Genomic DNA, 26,518 nt, shown 5'->3' with positions numbered 1-26,518 from the left:
TTGGGACACCTGGCTGGCTCAGGTGGTAGAGCTTGCAACTCTTGACTTCAGGGGTATGAGTTTAAGCCCCAAATCGTGGGTAGAGTTTACTTAAAAAACAAAACAATAGTAATTTTTATTATTGGAAAAATTTGGAAAAGGTGTTTTGCTCCACACTAAGTGAAGGCAGTAAAACAAAATTTTGTATTACGATTACAACTAGGTCAAAACTATGAATTTAATAAATACATAAATCTGCAATGTAATTTATCAGAAAATGGTTGCTAGATTACAGCTGTCAGATTATAGCTTAAAAGTTATGTATTTTGAATTGTCTTTTGTCTATTGATATAAAAGATAATTTTATATGAATTGGATAAAATGTGAATTATATCTCAATAAAGCTATTATCAGTAATTTCAAAAGTAACAGTGAAATTACCAGCTATAGAAGTCCATTTAGATCTTGCAGCTGAAATGGTACAAAGAATTCTTATTTTTCAATTCTCAGGATCACACTTTCCTCTCTGAGATTCATAAGCAGAATATGTTAATACTCTTTAAGTTGGATGCCCCTAAGTTAACCCACTGAGCCACTCAGGCGAATTTATTTATTTGACGGAGAGAGAGAGAGAGCACACAAGCAAAGGACCAGCAGGCAGAGGGAGAGGGAGAAGCAGGTTTCCCCACTGAGCAAGGAACCCGAAGCAAGGTCTTAATCCCAGGACCCTGCTATCATGACCTGACCTGAAGACAGACCAACTAAGCCACCCAGGTGTCCCTCTTAATAAGTTTCTAATAAGGTGATGCAGTCATTTCAAATCAGATATGTAAATGAGACAATTAAGAAAAAAGTATTTTGCTACCTTTGGATTTCTAATTACACAGGAGAAAACCTATTATTAATCTGTAGCTGATTTATTAATTCTTTTTTTTTTTTTTATGGTTTCAAATTTGAATTTTTATAAACATATATTTTTATCCCCAGGGGTACAGGTCTGTGAATTACCAGGTTTACACACTTCACAGCACTCACCAAAGCACATACCCTCCCCAATGTCCATAATCCCACCCCCTTCTCCCAAACCCCCTCCCCCCAGCAACCCTCAGTTTGTTTTGTGAGATTAAGAGTCACTTATGGTTTGTCTTGATTTATTAATTCTTAAATCCACACTTTCCTCAGATCTTATGAAATAAAATTGCAAATTTTTTCCATTACAAAGTAGTATTTGTTCAAAAACAAAATTACATACATTCCATTATTTCCTTGGGATATATGTCCAAAATAAAATTACCATAAAACTTGCTGATATATAACAATTATATGTTTTTGTAAACAAATGGAAAACGGTTAATTTCTCAAGGAAATGATAATATTTTCATGAAACATAAGCATCCAAGCTAATATTTACATAAATAAGTTGAAAGCATTAATCAGTACATTATATAAAAATATAAACTATTTTAAAATGTAAAAACCACTGATAACAAGATAAAATTATAAAATATTTTATAATAATTATTAACAATCATATAGTTTACCTGATAACATCCACTCCCCCAGTCTGGGTAACTCAGCTTCCTCTCACACTTTTCCATGACAAATGCTGATTTCTGAATTAGACAAACTGAATGAGGTCCATACTTTTCAGCACCATAGTTTTTAAAAAGATCTGAAACAAACCAAAGAATTTCTCTTAAAAATTGACTTTTGGCTCAAAGAAGTTGAAGCATTCCAGTCTTATGGTTAAAAGTTGCTTTAAAAATGGAGTATGTTTGGGATGCCTGGGTGGCTCAGTTGGTTGGACGACTGCCTTCGGCTCAGGTCATGATCCCGGAGTCCTGAGATCGAGTCCCGCATCAGGTTCCCAGCTCCATGGGGAGTCTGCTTCTCTCTCTGACCTTCTCCTCGCTCATGTTCTCTCTCTCACTCTCTCTCTCTCTCAAATAAATAAATTTTAAAAAATGGAATATGTTTAATGGAAATTATCAATTAAAAAAAATCAAGAGAAATGGGCTCCAAAATCAAATTGGATTTTCAATAAAGGACTTAGTGGGAAGAAATTATTATATCAAAAATAGGAGATAAAACTGGCCTAAAGTATCTAAAGGAGATTTACAGAGGAAATGGCACTAAAAATCATCTTTACTGGTTATCTAAATAGGAATCCCCCCCGAGATGAAGCCAAGTAATTTATCTAACAAAGGCTTTTTTGTGGTGCTGCAGAAAGTTTTTACAAAGTTCTTTTATTTTCATTGTATGCCATCTCCTGGAGGTCCATACCTAACATGCTGATGCAGTCTCAGACTGAGCACAACCATGCAGAGATACAGGATTAAAGGACCTCCAAATATCTAATAGACAAAGGAATGAGGCTCTTTACCCTACTTAGCAATAATTTGTTCTCTTTAGGCTTAATACAGTTTTCATCTTTTGAAAGCAGAGGTCTTTGTTTTTTTTTTTTAAAGATTGTATTTATTTATTTGACAGACAGAGATTCCAACCAGGCAGAGAGGCAGTCAGAGAGAGGAAGGAGCAGGCTCCCTGCTGAGCAGAGAGCCTGATGTGGGGCTAGATCCCAGGACCCTGGCTGGGATCATGACCTGAGCCAAAGGCAGAGGCTTTAACCCACTGAGCCACCCAGGCGCCCCTGAAAGCAGAGGTCTTAAAGATGGGTATTTTATGTCAGTTTTGAAAAATCTTAATTACATAACCTAAGAAAGAAAATATAAAACAGAATAAAATTTTTAAAAAAATTTATGAATACATCAATGTCTTTGAAAAACAAAGTGATCAGTGTCAAAAAAAGAAAAGGGGGTGGTTACCTATCTACAGCCCTCAGGCCAATCCTGAAGGCTACCTGAAGGTTTTTATAAATAAAGTTTTATTGGAACACTGCCATTAATTTACATATTGTCTATAGCTGCTTTTATACTGTAACAGCAGAGTTCAGTAATTGCAACAGAGACCGCATGACCCACCAAGTTTAAAATATTTACTATTTTTGTTTAAAAAAATTTACTATCTTTCTCTTTATAATAAATGTCTGCCAACTCCAGATCTAAAACAATAAAGTGTGATACCATATCATTGGCAAACCCATAATTGACAGATCTCTGCATTTCTTGGCTTTAACATGGAACTGCTGAATAGTTATAAGTTTTTAGATGTTCATTGAATAGATGAGCGATGAAAAAAATGACTGTACAAATCCAGTTAAATCTACCAGGTTTAAATATAAAAGGAAAACCATTTTGAAAATTTAAAATGAAAATAACAGAATCTGTAATAAAGTATAGAATAATTGGGGATTAAAAAGGACCAGGTTTTGGGGTAACTGGGTGATGGACACTGGGGAGGGTATGTGTTGTAATGAGCACTGGGTATTATATTAGATTGGTGAATTATAGACTATATGTTAATTAATTGAATTTAAATTAAAAAAGAAAAAAGGACCAGATTAGAAATTTTGATGACCACAGAGTAAAAAACTACCTATCATTCTTTATGTACGTATCAATGTGATAACATTTTGTTTACACAAGTGAATACCCAATTGGCAATATATCTTACCACAGAGTATTATTCTGATATCCGGAGAATGACATGTTACTTCTAAATTACATAAAATGCACACTCCTCAGAAAAGAAAACACAGGATACCTAATATGATTTAATAAAAAGAGCTCTGCACTGGAGGACCTTAGGCTGGCACCATTAACTGTATTACTTAGTATCTCTTCATTTACTTGTGACATTCAATATGTTCTGTGTGTCTCTCTTCAGGTTTTTAGAAAAATAAAATAAAATGATAAAAATGAAAGTGCTTTGCAAATGGAAAGTGTCATGCAGATGTAAAGTACAACAAAAAAGTAGGGTGTACACATCTGCAAATATATCTAAACAACTAAATACTTGTTATGTGTCATAGTTCTAAGCATTTATTATGTGAATTCATTTAGTTCTCACAAGTACTCTATAAGACAGGTATTATTATTCACTTGGTACAGAGGAAGAAACTGAGGTACAGAGAAGTTAAGTTACTTCTAACAAATGGATACCAGTGGAACCATAATACAAATTTAAATAGTCTGGCTCCTGGGTCTGTGCCCTTAATCCTTACTCTATATTGCTAATATGTAATTTTAATATATATACAACATTTCATTTCACTAGACTACTAACCTGGTTGATTCTCCAATATTCTACAATCTGAGCTGCGCTGATATTCACCACTTAAATGCCAACTGAATTCCTGACTGAAAGGGCAGTAGTCAGCAATTTCTACTGAACCACCATAATAAGGCAAATCTTCTGTAGGTATTCCACTTAGTTCATCGAAGTACTATATAAAAAAAAAATTGTTAGGAAGACAGGAAAGTAAGAATCATTCTGTATAATCAAAACAAAGTCCACAGGCAATTTATAGCAATCCTCTAATGCCACATAATATAAAAAAGATATCACTGTACTTTTCTTCATATATAATACAATATAAAGACAATATACTACCTGAGCAGTATTTCAAGGTTGTCATAGTTTTAGAAATAAGTAAGGTAAGTATCTTAGTCTAAGTTTTTTACTAGATGATAGATTTGACTAGTGTTTTAAAAAGATGAATAGGAAAGGTTTTAAGAATTGAAAAAACACAAAACTGGGGTGCCTGGGTGGCTCAGCAGGTTAAAGCCTCTGCCTTCGGCTCAGGTCATGATCCCAGGGTCCTGAGATCGAGCCCCGCATGGGGCTCTCTACTCCACAGGGAGCCTGCTTCCTCCTCTCTCTCTCTGCCTGCCTCTCTGCCTACTTGTGATTTCTGTCTGTCAAATAAATAAATAAAATCTTAAAAAAAAAATAAAAACTCACAAAACTAATCCAGAGAATTAAGATACTTTAAATATAATGTACTTCAAGTGTTTTTAGAAGACTTAATTTATGTGTTGTTTTGATAAATTTGAAAAAAGTAAAACTGTGATAATATGAATGAGATCATATATATAAAATACTTTGAGGGGTGCCTGGGTGGCTCAGTTGGTTAAGCCATCTACCTTCGGCCCAGGTTATGATCTTGGGGTCCTGCACAGGAAGGGTCTGCTTCTGCCTCTCCCTCTGCCTCCTCCCCGCCCCTCTCTCTTTGCCTCTCCTCTGCCTCAATTCCCCCTGGCTCCCTTTCCTGCTTCCGCTCCCCCCAAATAAATAAATACATAAAATCTTAAAAAAAAATACTAGGAACACCAAAGAATTAAGGCACCAGAAAAAACTTAAAGATTTCACGTTTACACCAACTCCTTGAATTATATTACTATGCCTAGAAATACAGTTGCCATCTTATGATATCTGAAGCATTCAGTGTGGTCATAAACATATACAGGAAGCTCAAAATTTAGCAATAATCATTTTAAATTTTCTTCTAAGATACAACTTCTGACTACAGAATCCTTTGTAAATGTCAGGCAGAACTGAGGTATTTTAGAGATGGCCACTGCAGGAACAAACTTAAAGGTCCAATCAGAGATTCAGACTGAATATGTGGGACCCTGTCCTTCACCCTTTTTTTTTGTTGTTAGAGAGAGAGGAGGGTCAGATGGAAAGGGAGAAGAGACTTTTTTTAAGATTTTATTTATTTATTTGACAGAGAGAGAGAGAAAGAGAGAGAGACAGTGGGAGAGGGAACACAAGCAGGGTGAGTGGGAGAAGCAGACTTCCTGCCAAGCAGGGATACCGATGTGGGGCTCGATCCCAGGACCTGAGTTGAAGAAGACGCTTAACCATCTGAGCCACCCACACACCCGAGAGAAAGACTCTTAAGCAGGTTCCATACTCAGTGTGGAGCGCAGAGCTGGGCTAGATCTCACAACTCTGAGATCATGACCTGCGCTGAAATCAAGAGTCAGATACTTAACTGACTGAACCACAGACAGCCCTTAACCCAAAAGGTGAAGACCTTTTGGAATTCACCTGTCAAACTTTTTCTAAAGAAGAACTTTCAAGACTTTTAATTAATTGAATTAGAGTGTCTCAGTTATTTTCTTTGAAGAATTTTGTCCTTTTGTGTTAATTAGAGGAAACTAAAGATGAAGACTTTGGAAACAATTAGAAAAAAATACAAACTACTTAAAAAAAGATCCGATAAATATTCTAAACGCCTTTTGCCATTACTACAAGACTTTGCTAGATATTAATTGTTGTTGATTAGCACACTGGGTTTAAAGAATTTAAAGAATTCTTCATTTTTTTTTTTAACTTATAGAAAACAAATGAGGACTTTCATAAGTTGAAAAATTCAAGAGAATTCACTCTTCTAACTCAAAATTGAGACTTCTCTTTAAAAAGTTGAGTTGAGGGCGCCTGGGTGGCTCAGTGGGTTAAGCCGCTGCCTTCGGCTCAGGTTATGATCTCAGGGTCCTGGGATCGAGTCCTGCATCAGGCTCTCTGCTCAGCAGGGAGCCTGCTTCCCTCTCTCTCTCTCTCTGCCTGCCTCTCCATCTACTTGTGATCTCTCTCTGTCAAATAAATAAATAAAATCTTTAGTAGATAAATAATAAATAAAAGGTTGAGTTGATTTCTAAAATTGTGCCCAAAACAAGTGTTACCTGGTACTCTGGAGGTAAAGGTTTTGAAAACTTCTGCAAATTACACACTGCAACTGCTCTCTGGTCCTGTCTGCAAGTTAACTGCAATGGATTACTTCTGAGTGTGTCACAGAAAGGGCTCAGCGTCTGTCTCCTGCACACAAAGATAAACACCATGGTATCAAACTCTAAAGAAAATAAAACAAATCCATTTTTGAGCTTATCTTTTCTATTATCATTTCAGTATACTTTTTAATAGCTTAATACTAAGTGCTGCATCAAGTTATGAAGTTATTTTTAAAAGTGTAAAAAGAAATGCTTAATGTAGATATGAAAGATTAGTGCTACATGCACTGTAACATTATTCCACCAGTATTAAACATGATTCTATTTATCTCTTTTTCAAATTTTGCCAGTAAAATGGGAGTTCTGCAGACCTGACCTGCATGTTAAAGACAGATAATAAAATTTCTGATCTTGCTTAGAAATGCAAATCTTCATAACCAATATAATGAAGTCTAAGAAAGAGATGGAGATGGAGATGATGCACTTCTGTCCTGCAGCTACAAAGAATTTTTTCTATGCCACAATCTAGTTCAAATACTTTCTTTTGACAGTTTATTAAACTGAACACATTCACAAGACATCTTGTTTTCATGTGCAAAATGAAGATTGTGTGAATACTCCTAATTATTACAAGTTGTTCTGTTCTGTTAAACCTAATCTTGAAAGCACAATTTGGAAAAAGATGTCTTGTAATTTTCCAAAGACACTGAAATCTATTGCTTTGTTCTGTAGAAATAATCTTCAAATTAGTCATCTTATTGATAATTACAATATATATTAATATAATGGTAATGTTATAAATGAAATTCCAGTATTCTTAAACAATATAAATCCTTTTAAGACTGCCAAATTATAATAGGAATATTGCTATTTTTCCTTTTCTCCCATGTGCTTGCTGGAGAAAAAGGCCTAGGTTAGATTTCTTATTTTAAGGAAAACTGATACTTGCTACATTTAAGTTAACACTGTATAGCAATAAAACATCTCTAGGGGAGTTATAGTTTCTTGAGATAAAATATGTAAAAGTCCTACCACAGTCTTTGATAAACATGAAGCAGCACAGTGTAACAGGAAAGCAAACATCTAGAAGTCTTCACATAGGCTTGGTTTCAAATACTAGCTTATTTGATGTTTATTTAATATTCCTGAGCTTCAACCATAAAGTGCTCCATGTCTAGCACATACAAGTTACTCTATGTAAAATGACCAGTAGTTCTTACTAAGTCACTTCCTCAATACCACAAAATTCTTTTCCTTTTTCTCTAACATAATATATAATTTACCTTGAATTAAAATATGAGTTTTGGCTAACTGGATAAAGAGGAGTAAGGAACTTAAAAAACACTGATTTAAAAAGCTCCAAAGTTAGAGTTGTTCAAGATTCATGACATATAATTCTACAGCAGTTCGGCTTATAGAACTTTCTGTAGAGTGCTGTCCAAATGTTTAATCATATAGTGGCTATCAACCACTGTTGATAATAGCAATGTCCACAATCGCCAAACTGTGAAAAGAGCCAAGATGCCCTTCAGCAGACAAATGGATAAAGAAGATATGGTCCATATATACAATGGAGTATTATGCCTCCCTCAGAAAGGATGAATACCCAACTTTTTTATCAACATGGATGGGCCTAGAGGAGATTATGCTGAGTGAAATAAGTCAAGCAGAGAAAGTCAATTATCACATGGTTTCACATACTTGTAGAGCAGAAGAAATAACATGGAAGACATTAGGAGAAGGAGAGGAAAAATGATTGGGGGAAATTGGAGGGGGAGAAGAACCATGAGAGACTGTGAACTCTGAGAAACAACCTGAGGGTTTTGGAAGGGAGAGGGTTGGGGAATGGATGAGCCAATAGTGGGCACCAGGAGGAGGACACATATTACATGGAGTACTGGTGGTGCTCCATGGGTGTGCTTACATGGGTGTGGTGCATAAACAATGAAACTTGGAACTCAAAAAAAAAACAGAATAAAAATTTTCTTAAAAATCGCAGAGAAAAAAGAAAATCCTGAAAGTAGCTCCAGACAAGAGGTCTGTAACCTACAATGGCAGAAACATTAAAGGGGCAGCAGACCTATCCATAGAGACCTGGCAGACCAGAAAGGACTGGCATTGTATTTTCAGGGTACTAAACTAGAAAAATATGCAGCCAAGAATAATATAACCAGCTAGGCTGTCATCAAAAATAGAAGAAGAGACAAAAAGCTTCCAGGACAAACAGAAACTGAAAGAATCTGTGATCATCAAACCAGCCCTACAAGAAATATTGAAAGGGTCCTCTAAGCAAAGAGAGAGGCCAGAAGTAACAGAGACCAGAAAGGAACAGAGACAATATACAGTAATAGTCACCTTACAGACAATACAATGGCACTAAATTCATAACTTTCAATAGTCACCCTGAATGTAAATGGGCTAAATGCCCCAATCAAAAGACAAAGGGTATCAGACTGGATACAAAAGCAAGACCCATTTATATACTGTCTGCAAGAGACTCATTTTGGACCCAGAGACACCTCCAGATTGAAAGCGAGGGGGACGGAAAACCATTTCTCATGCTAATAGACATCAAAAGAAAGCTGGGATGGCAATCCTTAAATCAGACAAATTAGATTTTAAACCAAAGACTGTAATAAGAGATGAGGAAGGACACTGCATCATACCTAGAGGGTCTATCCAACAAGAAGATCTAACAACTGTAAATATTTATGCCCTTAACATGGGAGCAGCCAATTAATAACAAAATCAAAGAAACACATCAATAATAATACAATAGTAGTACAGGACAGTAACACCCCTCTCACTGTAATGGACAGATCATCTAAGCAAAAGATCAAGAAGGAAATAAGGGCCTCGAATGAAACACTGGACCAGATGAGCTTCATAGATATATTCAGAATATTCCATCCCAAAGCAACAGAACACACACTCTTCTCTAGTGCACATGGAACATTCACCAAAATAGATCACATACTGAGTCACAAATCAGGTCTCAACCAGTACCAAAAGATTGCGGTCATTCCCTGCATATTTTCAGACCACACAGTGCTCTGAAACTCGACCTTAATCACAAGAGGAAAGTTGGAAAGAACTCAAATACACGGAGGCTAAAGTGCATCCCACTAAAGAACAAATGGGTCAACCAGGAAATTAAAGAAGAATTAAAAAAAAAAAGTCATGGAGGGGCACCTGGGTGGCTCAGTGGGTTAAAGCCTCTGCCTTTGGCTCAGGTCATGATCCCAGGGTCCTGGGATCGAGCTGCACATCTGGCTCTCTGCCCAGCAGACAGCCTGCTTCCTCCTCTCTCTCTGCCTTCTTCTCTGACTACTTGTGATCTCTGTCTGTCAAATAAATAAATAAAATCTTAAAAAAAAAAAAGTCATGGAAACAAATGAAAATGAAAACACAACTTTTCAAAATGCTTGGGATGCAGCAAAAGGGGTCCTAAGAGGAAAGTTACATAGCACTACAAGCCTTTCTCAAGAAACAAGAAAGGTCTCAAATACAAGACCTAATCCTATACCTTAAGGAGTTGGAAAATAACAGCAAACAAAGCCTAAACACAGCAGAAGAGAAATAACAAAGATTAGAGCAGAAGTCAATGAAATATAAACTAAATAAACTGTAGAAAAGATTAACAAAACTAGGAGCTGCTTCTTTGAAAGAATTAGTAAGAATGGACAAACCACCTCTGGCCAGACCTATCAAAAAGAAGAGGACAGATCACAACCAACACTGAAGAAATACAAACAACTACGAGAACATATTATGAGTAACTCCATGCCAACATATTATGAGTAACTCCATGCCAACTCCATGACAACTTGGAAGAAATGGATAAATTCCTAGAGATGTATAAACTACCAAAACTGAACCAGGAAGAAACTGAAAATCTGAATGGACCCATAACCAACAGAAAATTGAAGAAGTAATCAAAAACCTCCCAACAAACAAGAGCCAGGAACAGATGGCTTTCCAGGGGAATTCTACAAAACATTTATTTTTTAAGATTTTATTTATTTATTTGACACCCCCAGAGAGAGAGAGAGAGAGAGAGATCACAAGGTCAAGAGCCTGGCAGAGAGTTGGGGGGGGAGCAGGCTCCATGCTGAGCAGAAAGCCCAATGTGGGGCTCGATCCCAGGACCCCGAGATCATGACCTGAGCCGAAAGCAGAGGCTTAACCCACTGAGCCACCCAGGCGCCCATTCTACCAAACATTTAAAGAAAAATTATTACCTATTCTTCTGAAACTGTTCCAAAAAACAGATATGGGGGCGCCTGGGTGGCTCAGTGGGTTAAGCCTCTGCCTTCGGCTCAGGTCATGATCTCAAAGTCCTGGGATCGAGCCGCACATTGGGCTCTCTGCTCAGCGGGGAGCCTGCTTTCCCCGCCCTGCCTGCCTCTCTTCCTGCTTGTGATCTCTCTCAGTCACATAAATAAATAAATAAATACCAAAAAAAACCCCAAAAAACAGATATGGAAGGAAAACTTCCAAACCCATTTTATGAGGTCAGCATTACCTGGATCTCAAAACAAGATAAAGACTCCACCAAAAAGGATAATTACAAACCAATATCCCTGATAAACATGGATGCAAAAATTTTGACCAAAATACTAGCCAATAGGCTCCAACAGTACATTAAAAGGATTATTCACCAAGACCAAGAGGGATTTATTCCTGGGCTGCAAGTCTGGTTCAACATCCACAAATCAATCAATGTCATACACTAAATTAATCAAAGGAGAAGAACCATGTGATACTCTCAAGAGATGCAGAAAAAGCTTTGACAAAATATAGCATCCTTTCTTTTTTAAAAAAATATTTTATTTATTTATTTGAGAGAGAGAGAGAGAAATAGTGACAGAGAGCATGAGTACGGAGGAGAGGAGAAGCAGACTCCCTACTAAGGAGGGAGCCCAACGTGGGACTTGATTCCAGGATCCTGGGACCATGACCTGAGCTGAAGCAGATGCCAACTGACTGAGCCAACCAGGCTCCCCTCCTATCTTGATTAAAACTATTCTCAGTGTAGGGATAGAGGTTATATACCTCAATATCATAAAAGCCATCTATGAAAAGCTCACAGTGAGTATCATTCTTAATGGGGAAAAACTGAAAGCTTTTCCCCTAAGGTCAGGAATACAGCAAGGATGGCCACTATCATCATTGCTATTCAAAACAGTACTGGAATTCCAAGCCTCAGCAATCAGACAACAAAAAGAAATAAAAGCCATCTGAATCCACAAAGAAGAAGTCAAACTGTCACTCTTTGCAGTTGATATGATATTTTATGTGGGAAATCCAAAAGAATCCATTCCAAAACTGCTAGAACTCATATAGGAATTCAGTAAAGTGGCAGGGTATAAAATCAATGCACAGAAATCAGTTGCATTTCTATACACTAACAACAAGACAGAAGAAAGATAAATTAAGGAGTCGATCCCATTTACAACTGCACCCCAAACCACAGGATACCTAGGAACACATCTAGCCAAAAAGGCAAAGAATCTGTACTCAGAAAACTATAAAGTACTAATGAAAGAAATTGAGGAAGACACACAGAAATGGAAAAATGTTCCATGCTCATGGAATGGAAGAACAAATATTGTTAAAATGTCTATGCTAGAATGATCTACATATTCAATGCAATCCCTATCAAAATACCATAAATATTTTTCACAGAACTAGAACAAATAATCCTACAATTTGTATGGCACCAGAAAAGACCCTGAATAGCCAGAGGAATGTTGAAACAGAAAGCCAAAGCTGGTGGCATCATAATTCTGGACTTCAAGCTCTACCACAAAGCTGTAATCATCAAGACAGTATGGTACTGGCACAAAAACAGACACAATGATCAATGGAATCAATGGAACAATCAATGGAACAGAATAGAGAACTCAGAAATGGACACTGAACTCTATGGCCAACTAATATTCGACAAAGCAGGAAAGAATATTCAATGGAAAAAAAGACAATCTCTTCAACAAATGGTGTTGGAAAAACTGGACAGCCACAAGTGGAAGAATGAAAATAGACCATTTCCTTATATCATATACAAAGACAGACTCAAAATGGATGAAAGACTTAAAGGTGAGGCAGGTATCCATCAAAATACTAGAAGAAAACACAGGTAGCAACCTCTCTGAACTCCGTTGCCACAAGTTCTTCCCACATACATCACCAACTGCAGCAAGTTCTTCCCACATACATCACCAAAGGCAAAGTAAACAAAAGCAAAAGTGAACGGACTGGGACTTCATCAAGATAAAAAGCTTTTGCAGAGCAAAGGAAACAATCGACAAAACCAAAAGACAACCAACTGAATGGGCGAATATATTTGTAAATGATGTATCAGATAAAGGGCTAGTATCCAAAATCTATGAAGAACTTATCAGACTCAACACCCAAAGAACAAATAAACTAATCCAGAAATGGGAAGAAGACATGAACAGACATTTCTGCAAAGAAGACATTGAAATGGCCAACAGACACATGAAAAAGTGCTCAACATCACTTGGCATCCAGGAACTACAAATCAAAACTATAAAGAGATACCACCTCACACCAGTCAGAATGGCTAATATAAACAAGTCAGGAAATGACAGATGTTGGAGAGGATGTGGAGAAAGGATGAAATCAGAGAGGGAGAGACAAACCGTAAGAGACTTTTTAAAAAAAAATTAACATATAATGTATTATTTGCCCTGGGAATACAGGTCTGTGAATCATCAGACTTAAACAAGACACAGCACTCACCATAGCACATACCCTCCCCAATGTCCATAACCCAGCCACCCTGTCCCTCCCCTCCACCTGGCAGCAACCCTCAGTTTGTTTTGTGAGATTAGGAGTCTCAACCCTAAGAGACTCTTAATCTCAGGAAACAAACTGAGGGTTTCTGGAGTGGAGGAGGGTGGGAGGGATGGGGTACCTGGGTGATGGACATAGGGGAGGATATGTGTTGTGGTGAGTGCTGTGTATTGTGTAAGACTGATGAATCACAGACCTATACCCCTGAAGCAAATAATACAACATATGTTAATAATAAATAGATAATAATATTAGAAAACCAAACAGTGTAATTGATCATATTAAGTTTTTTTAAAAAAATCACATGATTATATCAACCAGAGCAAAAAAAGGACTCGACAAAAGTCAACATCCATTGTGATAAAAACTCTCAGAAAAATAGGTAAAGAGGGGAACTCCAACTTGAACAGAAGCATCTACAAAACACCTACAACTAACATTATACTTAATAGTGAAAAACTGAATGCTCCCCTCCCCCAACTGTGTTCATGGATTAAAAAGCTCAATAGAGGGGCGCCTGGGTGGCTCAGTGGGTTAAGCCTCTGCCTTCGGCTCAGGTCATGATCTCAGGGTCCTGGGATGGAGCCCCACATCGGGCTTTCTGCTCAGCAAGGAGCCTGCTTCCCCCTCTCTCTCTGCCTGCCTCTCTGCCTACTTGTGATCTCTCTCTCTGTCAAATAAATAAATAAAATCTTAAAAAAAAAAAAACTCAATAGAGCTAAGATGTCAATTCTCCTAAAATTGATATATAAATTTAACACAATTCATAGAAAAATCCCAGCAAGATTTTTTGTAGACACGGTTATTCTGAAATTTTATGAAAGGCAAAGGAACTAGAACAGCTAAGATAATTTTAAAAAGAGTAAAGTGGATCAGTTTACAGATTTTAAGACCTAGTATCACTACAGTAATCAAGGACTGTGCAGTATTAATGAAGTGACAGACACACAGACCAATGGAACAGGAAGCGAGAGCACAGAAATAGACCCATATAAATACACCCAGCTGATTCTCTGACAAATGCAAGAAAGCAATAATAAAAGAAAGACAGCCTTTTCAACAAATGGTGCTGGAGCAACTGAACATCCATACACAAAACAAAGAACCTTGATCTAAGTCTCTCACTTTATACAAGAATTAATTCAAAACAGATCTCAGACTATAATATACAACATAAAGCAATTAAATTTTTGAAAAAGAAATACAAGAATCTTTGAGATTTAGGGCTTTGCCATTGACTTGATATTGAAAGTATGTCTCAGAAAAGAACATATTGATGATCTGGACTTTATCAAACTTAAAAACTTTTACTCTACAAAAGACCCTATTAAGAGAATAAAAAGGAAAATTATGGATTAGGAGAAAATGTATGCAAACCACGTATCTGACAAAGGACTAGTACTTAGACTATACTAAAAACTTTCAAAACTTAACAGTAGGGGCGCCTGGGTGGCTCAGTGGGTTAAAGCCTCTGCCTTTGGCTCAGGTCATGATCCCAGGGTCCTGGGATCGAGCCCCGCATCGGGCTCTCTGCTTGGTGGGGAGCCTGCTTCCCTCTCTCTCTGCCTGCTTCTCTCTACTTGTGATCTCTGTCTGTCAAATTAATAAATAAAATCTTTGAAAAAAAAAAAAACTTAACAGTAAAAAAAAAAACCAAGGAAAGAGAAAAGCAAACATTTCAATTAGAAAATTGGCCTAAAACATGAAGAGGTATCTCATCAAAGAGGCTATACAGACATCAAATAAGCACATGAAAAGATATTCAACATCCTTAGGCATTAGGGAAATGCAAAGTAAAACCACAATGAGATACCACTACTATCTTTTAGAGTAACTAAAATAAAAAACAGTGACAAAATTAAATGCTGACAAGTATGTGGAAAAACTGTCATCACTTATACATTGCTGGTAGAATATAAAATAGTATAGCCATTCTGGAAAAGAATACTGGAGCTCTAGAAAAGAGTTCAGCAGTTCCTTAGAGAACTAAACTTCCAACTACCATATGACTCAGCAATTGCTTATCTTGGAGAAATGAAGATTTCTTTCCACACAAAAACCTGCACACAAATGTTTACAGCAGCTTTATTCATAATAGTCCGAAACTGGAAACAACCTAGGTATCCTCCCACATGTGAATATTTAGGGCACCTGGGTGGCTCAGTCCATTAAGCAGCTGCCTTCAGCTCAGGTGATGATCTCAGGGTCGTGGGAAGAGACTGCAATGGTCTCCCTACTCAGTGGGTAGTCTGTATCTCCCTCTATCCTTATCCCCTGCTTGTGACCTCTCTCTCTCTCTTTCAAATAAATCTTTAAAACAACAACAACAAAACATGTGAATGCTTAAACAAACTGTGGTATATCCATATCATGGAATATTATTCAGCTACTAACTTGAGGAAACTACTGATATACACAACCCAGAAAATTATGTGGAGTGAAAAAAGTCAGCCCCAACAGGTTATATATAGAATGAATCAATTTATGTAACATTCTTTAAATGGCAAAATTATAGAAATGAAGAACAGATTAGTGGTTTCCAGGGGTGTAAGAGGGGCTGGAGTGGGAGGGAAGTAGGTATAAATCTATAAAATGGCAAGATAAAGGATTCCTGCGGTACTGAAATGTTCTGTGTCTGATTGTATCAACGTCAACATCCTGGCTGTGTTACTATACTACAGTTATTACAAGATGTTACCAATTAAGAAAACTGGATAAAGTATATATGGAATCTCTGAATATTTCTTTAAAACTACATGTAAACCTATAATTATCTCAAAATAAAAAGTTAAAAAAATATACATTTACAAGGGTACCTGCTGGCTCAGTCCATGAAATGTGAGGCCCTTTTTTTTTTTTTTAAGATTTTATTTATTTATTCGTTAGAGAGAGAGAGAGAGAGAACAAACATGCAGAGGGAGAAGCCAGCTCCCTGCTGAGCAAGGAACCCAATGCAGGACTTGATCCCAGAATCCTGGGATCATGACCTGAGCCTAATACAGCCACTTAACCAACTGAGACACCCAAGAGTCCTGAAATGTGAGGCTCTCGATCTCAGGGTTATGAGTTCAAGCTTCACAGTGGGCAAGCTTACTTAAAAAAAAAAAAAATGCATAAACATATGAATGTGTGGGCATACACATCCCCCAAACTTGATGAGTGGACTTTTAAAAAGTTTGCTAGGTGATTTTGATTTTCATTCAGATTTGAGAGCCATTATTCAAAAGTATTTTCATGTTTTTGGATACTGATCAACAGTTGCATCTATGTTTATGAGTGCATTCTCTGAAAAAAATAGTAAGAATGATAGAATATGTAAAAATTTTACAGTTTATAATTTATTCATTATAAACTAAATAGAAATGCTTATGGCTCTCATTCCCACATTGTGGATTCTTTTCATATATGATTTAAAACAATAATGTACCAGGACGTCTGGGTGGCTCAGCTGGGTAAGCAGCTGCTTTCAGCTCAGGTCATGATCCCAACGTCCTTGGATAGAGTCCCACATTGGGCTCCTTCCTCAGCGGGGAGCCTGCTTCTCCCTCTGCCTCTGCCTGCCACTCTGCCTGCCTGTGCTCACCCTCTCTGATAAATAAATAAATAAATGAATAATCTTAATAAAATAAAATAAAATAAAACAATAATGTATCTACTTATTATATTACCACAAAGCACCACAGATGGTTTTCTGTACATTTTGAAATTGAACTGTTTAGGTAACATTTTCAAAATAGTGACATTTTAGGTTTAGGATAAAGAACAAAATCAGAAATCAACCATGTTATCAAAGATATAATGAGGAAATGTGTTCTTACTTTTGTTTCTGCTGGTCAATCCAGAATTTGCAGCTCTTCCTGACGAAGTCACAGCCCATTCCTCGGCCCCAGTCTAACTTCTCAGCCATACTGTAATTAGCCTTATACCAGCTGTGGAAATAATTCAAATAAAGAAGTTATTACTGTCATTTTAAAAACAATTCCAGCATACTAATTACAGGTCTCAACAATGAGCAAACCAGGACCTCAAGACAGAGGAGCATTTATAAGCAAAGCACTTATACATGAGAACTGTTGCACAAAATCATGTAAAATAAGCACTTGTCTTATGGTGAGGGTACTTTTGTATTTGAAAAAAAAGAAAATCAAAACCAAAATATGTTGTCACTGTAATTTTCAAAAATGACAGAAGTCACAGAGTAGATAGTGGTTAAGGTGTGAGACAAAGGGATTAAGGGCCAAAGAAACAAAAAGAGAATGAGAAAAAAAAGACAAGGGAGTAAACTAAGGAAGAAATAGTGGACTTACTAGTTGGATAAACATTACCTAATCTGATTCAGTTGGCCCTAGTTTCTTGCTTTGTGGCCTTGAATTCGTGATATTCCATCAATACAGGTTCTGCTTGTGACTAAAAATTAAACTATTATAATAAGACATAGGAATATTTTTGTCTAAAATTAAAAATTTTTTTAAATGTTCTAATTTCAGAAAAAAAACTCCACATTTATTTGGTTTCCTGGCAAATTTATTTATTATTTTTTTTAAAGATTGTATTTATTTACTTGACAGACAGAGATAACAAGTAGGCAGAGAGGCAGGCAGAGAAAGAGGAGAAAGCAGACTCCCCGCTGAGCAGAGAGCCAGATGCGGGGCTGGATCCCAGGACCCTGAGATCATGACCTGGGCCAAAGGCAGAGACTTAACCCACTGAGCCACCCAGGTGCCCCAGTTCCCTGGCAAATTTAATCAAAGCCTAGGAACCTACTTTTATTAGTTTTTCTTTTTCAAGATTTTATTTGCGAGAGAGAGAGAGCATGAGAAAGAGCACAAGCAGGAGGAGTGGCAGAGGGAAAGGGAGAAGCAGGCTTCACGCTTAGCAGAGAACCCGATGTGGGACTCAATACCAGGACCCTGGGATCATGACCTGAGCCAAAGGCAGACCCTTAACCAACTGAGCCACCCAGTTGCCCCTTTCTTCTTTATTCTTAATAATAAGATTAGTTTACAAAAACTATAAAATTATAAAAAATAGATTCTTACCATATATACACACACGCACACATACACACATATATGTATATATATATTTGTTTGAGAGACAGTGAGAGTGTGCACATTCATGCTAGAGGTTGGAGCAGAGGGTGAGGGAGAGGAGGGGGGAAGAATCTCAAGCAGTCTTGGTATGAGCCTGATGGGGGGCTCAATCTCATGCCCCAGAGATCATGACCTGAATTGAAACCAAGAGTTGATGCTTAACTGACTGAGCCACCCATGTGCCCCAGTTTCTAAACTTTTCATATTATATCGGTCCCTTTAGCATTACCAAAACAGTACATAAAAACAAAGGCTCAAAGGCCAAGGGAATGACAAGAATTTTTCTCTCCATTCCGGCTACCTTCCCACAAAATAAAAATTTAAAAAGGAGCATCTTCAAAACATTCTCTTCTTTAAATTTTAATTTAAAAAATTTTTAAGATTTTATTTATTTAGGGGTGCCTGGGTGGCTCAGTGGATTAAGCCGCTACCTTCAGCCCAGGTCATGATCATGGTCTCAGGGTCCTGGGATCAAGCTCCACATCTGGCTCTCTGCTCAGCAGGGAGCCTGCTTCCTCCCCTCTCTCTGCCTGACTCTCTGCCTACTTGTAATCTCTCTTTCTCTGTCAAATAAATAAATAAAATCTTTAAAAAAAGAAAAGATTTTATTAATTTATTTGAACGAGAGAGCACTTGGGGAGGCGGACAGAGAAACTGAGATGGAGAGAGAGGGAGAAACTGAGAGACACTGAAGACATGAATCTCAGCATTCCAATAACCAAAATGCCAGCAACCTCTGCAGCTATAACATGACTTATGTTAATCAGTTAACGTAGGTCAAGTTGTCCAGATAGTAACAGATGCCCTCAGTACAGTATTGCACACTAGCAGTCATTTTAGCAGTGCTTAGGTTAGCCACTCCTTCTCCCTATGGATAAAATGTAAAGTAATAAGATTTCCTTGGGAATTAACATATCTAATATAGGTTGAGTACAGAGCATACTATCAGCACTATGTCACTGAATCGCCAGCTAAATACTCCACCTACATTTCTTGAAACCCTCCTGATACCTTCTTTGCAGCTCTTCCTATGCTATGAGTCAACAGTTATTAAGCATTTCTTCTATGGTAGGCCCTTTGTTTAATGATAAGCCTCTACCAGTGAATAAACAGACACAGCTCCTCCCTTCATGAAGATTATAATCCAGTGGGGAATTCCTGACTTTTTTTTTGTTTGTTTTTTTAAAGATTTTTATTTAGGGGCGCCTGGGTGGCTCAGTGGGTTAAGCCGCTGCCTTCGGCTCAGGTCATGATCTGAGGGTCCTGGGATCGAGTCCTGCATCAGGCTCTCTGCTCAGCAGGGAGCCTGCTTCCCTCTCTCTCTCTCTGCCTGCCTCTCCATCTACTTGTGATTTCTCTCTGTCAAATAAATAAATAAAATCTTAAAAAAAAAAAAAGATTTTTATTTATTTATTTAACAGACAGAGATCACAAGTAGGCAGAGAAGCAGGCAGAGAGAGAGGAGGAAGCAGGCTCCCAGCTGAGCAGAGAGCCCGATGCGGGCCTCCATCCCAGGACCCTGGGATCATGACCTGAGCCGAAGGCAGAGGCTTTAACCCACTGAGCCACCCAGGCACCCTTCCTGACGTTTTGTTTTAAAACAAATGATGCTTTAAAAAAATTACAACTGGGATGAATGCTACAGAGATTAAGTATAAGCTGGTAATAGCAGCACATTAATAGGAAAACCTACATTAGTCTGGGGAATTAGGAAAGATCTGAGGAAGCAGTTTTAAGCTAAACCCAAAGGATGAGCTCGAGTTAGCCGAGGGAGCAGGGGAAGCACTGGAAAGAGAGTTTCTTAGGGGCATTAGAGGGTTGTGAAATCAATTTATTGTATCTTAACATTTATTTCTCATTCTTCTAAAAATAATAAAATAGGGAAAAAATGAACTGAATTGTTGGTAGTAGGGTAAATATATTTCCATGAACTTTGGGTTAGCTTTGTATACAATAGCTAATACCTGAAGTGGCACCTACATGGGCCAAACACTTTACTAAGGACTTTACATGTATTAACTCACAAAACACTGAGGTATGTATCACATTTTCCCTTATTTTACAGATGAGAGAACTGAAAGAAAGAAACAGCAAGTAAGTAGCAAAGACAGGACTTGAATCTACGGTTCTGGTTTCAATGTCAATGTTCTTTATAAAAAACTGGGATATAATTCATATCTTATAAAATTCACCCTTATAATGTATATAATTCAATGTTTTTAGTATATTCACAGGGAAGTACAACCATTACCATTACAGGCATATCTCCTTTATAACATTTTCCACTTTATAACATTTTGCAGATACTGTCTTTTTATTGTTACAAATTGAAGGTTTATAGCAACCTTGTGTCAAGCAAGTCTACTGGCACCATTTTTCTGACAGCATTGGCTAACTTCCTGTCTTTGTATCACACATTGGTAACTTTCACAATATTTTGAACTTTTTCATGATTATTATATTTGTAATGGTAATTTGTGACCAGTGATCTCTCCGGTTACTATTGTTAATGATCTTGGGGCACCAGGAACCACACCTATACAACAATAAATGTGTGTATTCTGACTCCTGCACTGACTGTTCCCAGTCTCTCTCCCTTTCCTCAGTCCTCTCTATTCCCTGAGACACAACAATATTGAAATTATGCCAATTAATACCCTATGGTGGGCTGCCTGGGTGGCTCAGTTGTTAAGCATCCAACTTCTGATTTTGGCTCAGGTCATGACCTCAGTGTCTGGGATCAAGCCCCATGTCAGACTCTGGACTCAGCGCAGAGTGTCCTTCTCCTTCTCCTCCTCCTCCCACTCATGCTCTTCTCTCTCTCAAATAAGCACATAAATCTTAAAAAAAGAAAATAACCTAATGTGGCCTTCCAAGTGTTCAAGTGAAAGAAAGAATCATGGGCACCTGGGTGGCTTAGTGGGTTAAAGCCTCTGCCTTTCGCTCAGGTCTTGATCCCAGGGTCCTGGGATGGAGCCCTGCAGCAGGCTCTCTGCTCAGCAGGAAGCCTGATCCTCCCGGCACAACACCCCCCACCCCGCCCCCGCTCTGCCTGCTTCTCTGCCTACTTCTGATTTCTGTCTGTCAAATAAATAAACTCTTTTTTTTTTTTTTAAGATTTTATTTATTTGCTTGACTCAGAGAGAGAGATCATAAGTAGGCAGAGAGGCAGGGGCGCCTGGGTGGTTCAGTGGGTTAAGCCTCTGCCTTCGGCTCAGGTCATGATCCCAGGGTTCTGGGATCGAGCCCCCCATCGGGCTCTCTGCTCAGCAGGGACCCTGCTTCCCCCTCTCCCTCTGCCTGCCTCTCTGCCTACTTGTGATCGCTCTCTCTGTCAAATAAATAAACTCTTTAAAAAAAAAAAAAGAAAGAAAGGTAGAATCACATGTTTCTCACTAAATCAAAAGCTAGATATGATTTAGCTTAATGAGGAAGGCATGTCAAAAGCTGAGAGAGGCCAAAAGCTAGACCTCTTGCACCCATTAGATAAGCTGTGAATAAAAAGGAAAAGTTCTTGAAGGAAATGAAAAGTGATATTACAATGAATACATGAATAATAAAGAAAGTAAACAGCCTTATTGCTGATAATGAAGAAAGTTTGAGTGGTCTGAAAGAATTCTACTGTGGGTAAAATGCTACCAAACAGCATCCCATGCTATAGAGAAGTTATTCATTAAAGGAAGAGTCCAACAGTGTGACGAAATTCATTGCCTTCTCTTAAGAAATTGTCACAACCACTCCAACCTTTACTGACCACTGCCCTCATTAGCCAGCAGCAATCAACTGACTGAGCCACCCAGGCACCCCCTATTTTTAAATTATGGCATGTACATTGTGGGGTGCCTGCTGGTACAGCATGCAACTCTTTATCTCCAGGTCATGAGTTCAAGCCCCACATTGGGTGCGGAGATCACTTTAAAAAAATAAAAAGTTATGTATGTTGTTTTTTTAGATATAATGCTATTGCACACGTAACAGACTACTGTATATTTATATGTACTGGGAAACAAACCAAAAAATTCATATGATTTGCTTTAGTTAGTTGAATGGTGTGGAACCAAACATGGTATTTCTTTAAGGCAAACCTACATCTAATTTCATAACATTTACAACACCCCTCAAAAGACTATGTCCCGGGGTGCCTGGGTGGCTCAGTGGGTTAAGCCGCTGCCTTCGGCTCAGGTCATGATCTCAGGGTCCTGAGATCGAGTCCCGCATCGGGCTCTCTGCTCAGCAGGGAGCCTGCTTCCCTCTCTCTCTCTCTCTGCCTGCCTCTCCATCTACTTGTGATTTCTCTCTGTCAAATAAATAAATAAAATCTTTAAAAAAACAAAACAAAACAAAACAAAAAACTATGTCCCCATAGTAATCACTAATAATTACTTGTGATCTCAGGGTCAAGAGATCAAGCCCTGTGTCAGGCTCTGCACTCATTGTGGAGTCTGTTTCAGATTATCTCTCCCTATCCCTCTGCCCCTCCTGCTTGTGCTCTCTCTCTAAAATAAATAAGTAAATCCTAAAAAAGAAAAAAAAGAGAGAGATACTAAAGTGGCTATACCATTTTGCATTCCCACCAACAATGAATAAGAGTTCCTCTTGCTCCATGTCTCTGGCAGCAGATGTTCCAGATTTTGGCCATTCTCACGGGTGTGTAGTAGTATTTCATTGTTATTTTAATTTGCATTTCCCTGATGACCCTTTTTTTCCTCTGCTTTTTCTTTAATACGATTGCCATCTTCCCTGATATATAATTAGGTGCCTTCTTAATGACACCAAATCTACTTTTCTGTTGCACCAGATAGCATCCTAGGATAGAACTCTGATTACCAGTCATGTTCACAGAGTACTGTTCTTACATATAGTACAGCTAACTCATGGTTGGGCCATAATTAATGGATAATGGTCTTTTCAAAAAATGGATTAATGTACATATCTAAACCACATTAAATTTTAAACTTAGAAGTTCACAAACAGGGGCGCCTAGGTGGCTCAATTATTGGGCATCTGCCTTCAGCTCATGTTATGATTCCAGGGTCCTGGGATTGAACCCCTTGTCTTGGGATCGTGTCCACTTTCAGGCTCCCTGATCAGCAGGAAGCCTGCTTCTCCTTCTCCCTCTCCCCTAGCTTGTGTTCCCCCTCCTGTTGTCTCTCTGTCAAATAAATAAATAAATCATTAAAAAAAAAAAAAACCTTAAAAAACAAAAAAATTCAAAAGAGTTCACACATAGTCTATTTCTTTCCTATAGTTGCTATCACTCCAAATTATAGTTTTGAAATCCAGAAGTGGGAAGAATCCTATTGTTGATGCTTCTTTCTTTTTTCCCTTCCTTCCAATCACCTTCTCTTCCCCTTTTATTTCTCCTTCCTTTCCCTTTTTCCTATTAAGATGAAAAGAAATGGTTTATTAAGGAAATCAAAATACAGTAAACATAAAAAACTTAGAGTAATTACAAGTTCTTATTTTAAGATTTATTTATTTATTTATTTGACAGAGAGCGTACAACCAGGGGGAGGAGCAGAAGAAGGGTTGAGGGAAGCAGGCCCCCTGCTAAGCAGAGAGCCTGATATGGGACTCAATCCCAGGACTGTGGGATCATGTCCTGAGCTGAGGGCAGATGCTTAACCAAATGAGCCATCCAGGCGCCCTATAAACTCTTTTTGTAATGATGTTAAAATTACTGACAAAATATTTGTCATTAAATAAAACATGGAGCATTTCTTCATATGCTTATCTATATACCTTCTTTGGTGAAGGGTCTGTATAGCTCTTTTGCTTGTTTTTAATTGGGTTGTTCATTTTCTTATTGAGTTTTAAGACTTTTTTTTTTAAGAGTTTATTTGTCAGAGAGCAAGAGAGAGGGAGAGCAGGAGCAGGGAAAACGCAGGCAGAGAGAGAAGCAAGCTCCCTGCTGAGTAAGAAGCCTGATGTGGGGATTGATCCCAGGACTCTGGGATCATGACCTGAGCTGAAGGCAGATCTCAATCAACCAAGCCACTCAGGAGTACCTTGAATTTTAAGTTGTTGTTTTTTTATATATTTGGGTAATAGTCCTTTATCAGATGTGCCTTTTACAAATATATTCTCCCTGTCTCTAACATGTCTCTTCATTCTCTTGACTTCATCCCTTTTATGGCTGAATAATATTTCATCATATGTATATACCACATTTTGCTTGTCCATTCATCAGCTGATGAACATTAAGGCTTTTCTACTTTTTGATTATAAGTAAAGTTGCTGTGAATATTCATGTCCGGGTTTTTATGTGGACATGTTTTCAGTTCTTTCAGACAGATAGCTGGGAGTAAAATGGCTAGATCATATGGTAAATCTCATTTAACTTTTTGAGGAACTATCAGTCTGTTTTCTAAAGTGGCTGGATCATTTTACATTCCTCTTAGCAGTATATGAATTCCAATTTTCCCACATCCTCATCAGCATTTGCTATGGTCTTTTTTATTATAGTCATCCTAGTAGGTGTGAAATAGTATCTTGTTGTAATTTTGATTTGCATTTCCCTAAGGACTAATGATGCCGAGAATAACTTCATGTGCTTACTGGCCATTTCTGTATCTTTTTTAGAGAAATATCTATTCAAACCCTTCACATATTCTTAAATCAGGTTGCCTTTTTATCATTGAGTTATAAGAATTCTTTATATTTTCTGGGTACTAGATATAATATCAGATAGATTATTTGCAAATATTTTCCACATTTTGTGAGTTGCCTTTTCCCTTTTTTGATAGTACCCTTTGAAGCACAAAAGTTTTTAATTTTGATGAAGTCTAATCTATCTAATATTTCTTTGTTTGCTTATGCTTCTGTTATCATATTTAAGAAATCACTGCTGGGGGGCGCCTGGGTGGCTCAGTGGGTTAAAGCCTCTGCCTTCGGCTCAGGTCATGATCCCAGGGTTCTGGGATCGAGCCCCGCATGGGGCTCTCTGCTCAGCAGGGAGCCTGCTTCCTCCTCTCTCTCTCTGCCTGCCTCTCTGTCTACCTGTGATCTCTGTCTGTCAAATAAATAAATAAAATCTTTAAAAAAAAAAAAAAAAAAAAAGAAATCACTGCTGGGACACCTGGATAACTCAGATAGTTAAGCACCTGCCTTCGGCTCAGGTCATGATCCCACTATCCTGGGATCAATGCCCTGCATCAGGCTCCCAACTCAGTGGGGAGTCTGCCTCTCCCTCTCCCTCTGTCGCACCCTCTGTTTGAGCTCTCTCTCTCTCATATACCTAAATTAAGTTTTTTTTTTTTTTTTAACCTAAATAAGGTCTTTTAAAAAATTACTGCTTAGGGCGCCTGGGTGGCTCAGTGGGTTAAGCCTCTGCCTTCAGCTCAGGTCATGCATGATCCCAGGGTCCTGGGATCGAGCCCCACATTGGGCTCTCTGCTCTGCAGGGAGCCTGAGTCCTCCTCCCTCTCTCTCTGCCTGCCTCTCTGTCGGATTGGGATCTCTGTCTGTCAAATAAATAAATAAAATCTTAAAAAAAAATTACTGCTTACTCCAATATCATGAAGATTAATACCTAGGATGCTAAGAGTTTCCTAATTTAAATTCAATTAACATATAGCGTATTATTAGTTTCAGAGGTAGAGTTCAGTGATTCATCAGTCTTATAGAATACCCAGTGCTCATTACATCATATACCCTCCTTAAGCTTCATCACGCAGTTGTCCCATTCTCCCACCCTCTTCCACTTGAGCAGCCCTCAGTTTGTTTCCTATGATTAAGAATCTCTTATGATTTGTCTCCCTCTCTGGTTTTGTCTTGTTTCCTTTTTTCCTCTCTTCCCCTATGATCCTGTTTTGTTTCTTAAATTCCACATATGAGTGAGATCACATGATAATCGTCTTTCTCGAATTGATTTATTTTCCCTAGCATAATACCCTCTAGTTCCATCCATGTCATTAAAGATGGCAAGATTTCATTTTTTGATGGCTGCATAATACTCCACTGTATATATATACCACATGTTCTTTATTCATC

At 38.0% G+C, this 26,518-nt stretch overlaps 1 protein-coding gene across 3 annotated transcripts in view; it reads right to left on the bottom strand.

Moving 5' to 3' along the window:
- The window catches only part of LMLN (leishmanolysin like peptidase), an 85,787-nt gene that overhangs the window by 19,460 nt on the left and 39,809 nt on the right, over positions 1-26,518 (bottom strand). For all 3 annotated transcript variants that reach the window (XR_014303006.1, XM_082699911.1, XM_082699912.1), the window contains exons 12-15: positions 17,252-17,362; positions 6,570-6,702; positions 4,165-4,324; positions 1,521-1,651 (exon numbers count right to left, since the gene is read on the bottom strand). Coding sequence is in view for 2 of the 3 variants with exons in the window: in XM_082699911.1 (XP_082556037.1) it covers positions 1,521-1,651; positions 4,165-4,324; positions 6,570-6,702; positions 17,252-17,362 (535 nt within the window). In the remaining variant the exon portion in view is untranslated. The remainder of the gene's footprint in view (positions 1-1,520; positions 1,652-4,164; positions 4,325-6,569; positions 6,703-17,251; positions 17,363-26,518) is intronic.

Source organism: Mustela nivalis (genome assembly GCF_964662115.1).
Source record: "Mustela nivalis genome assembly, chromosome: 1".
Lineage (NCBI taxonomy): Eukaryota > Metazoa > Chordata > Mammalia > Carnivora > Mustelidae > Mustela > Mustela nivalis.
Note: the sequence above shows the minus strand (reverse complement) of the source record. Positions and strands in the feature narration are given on the sequence as shown.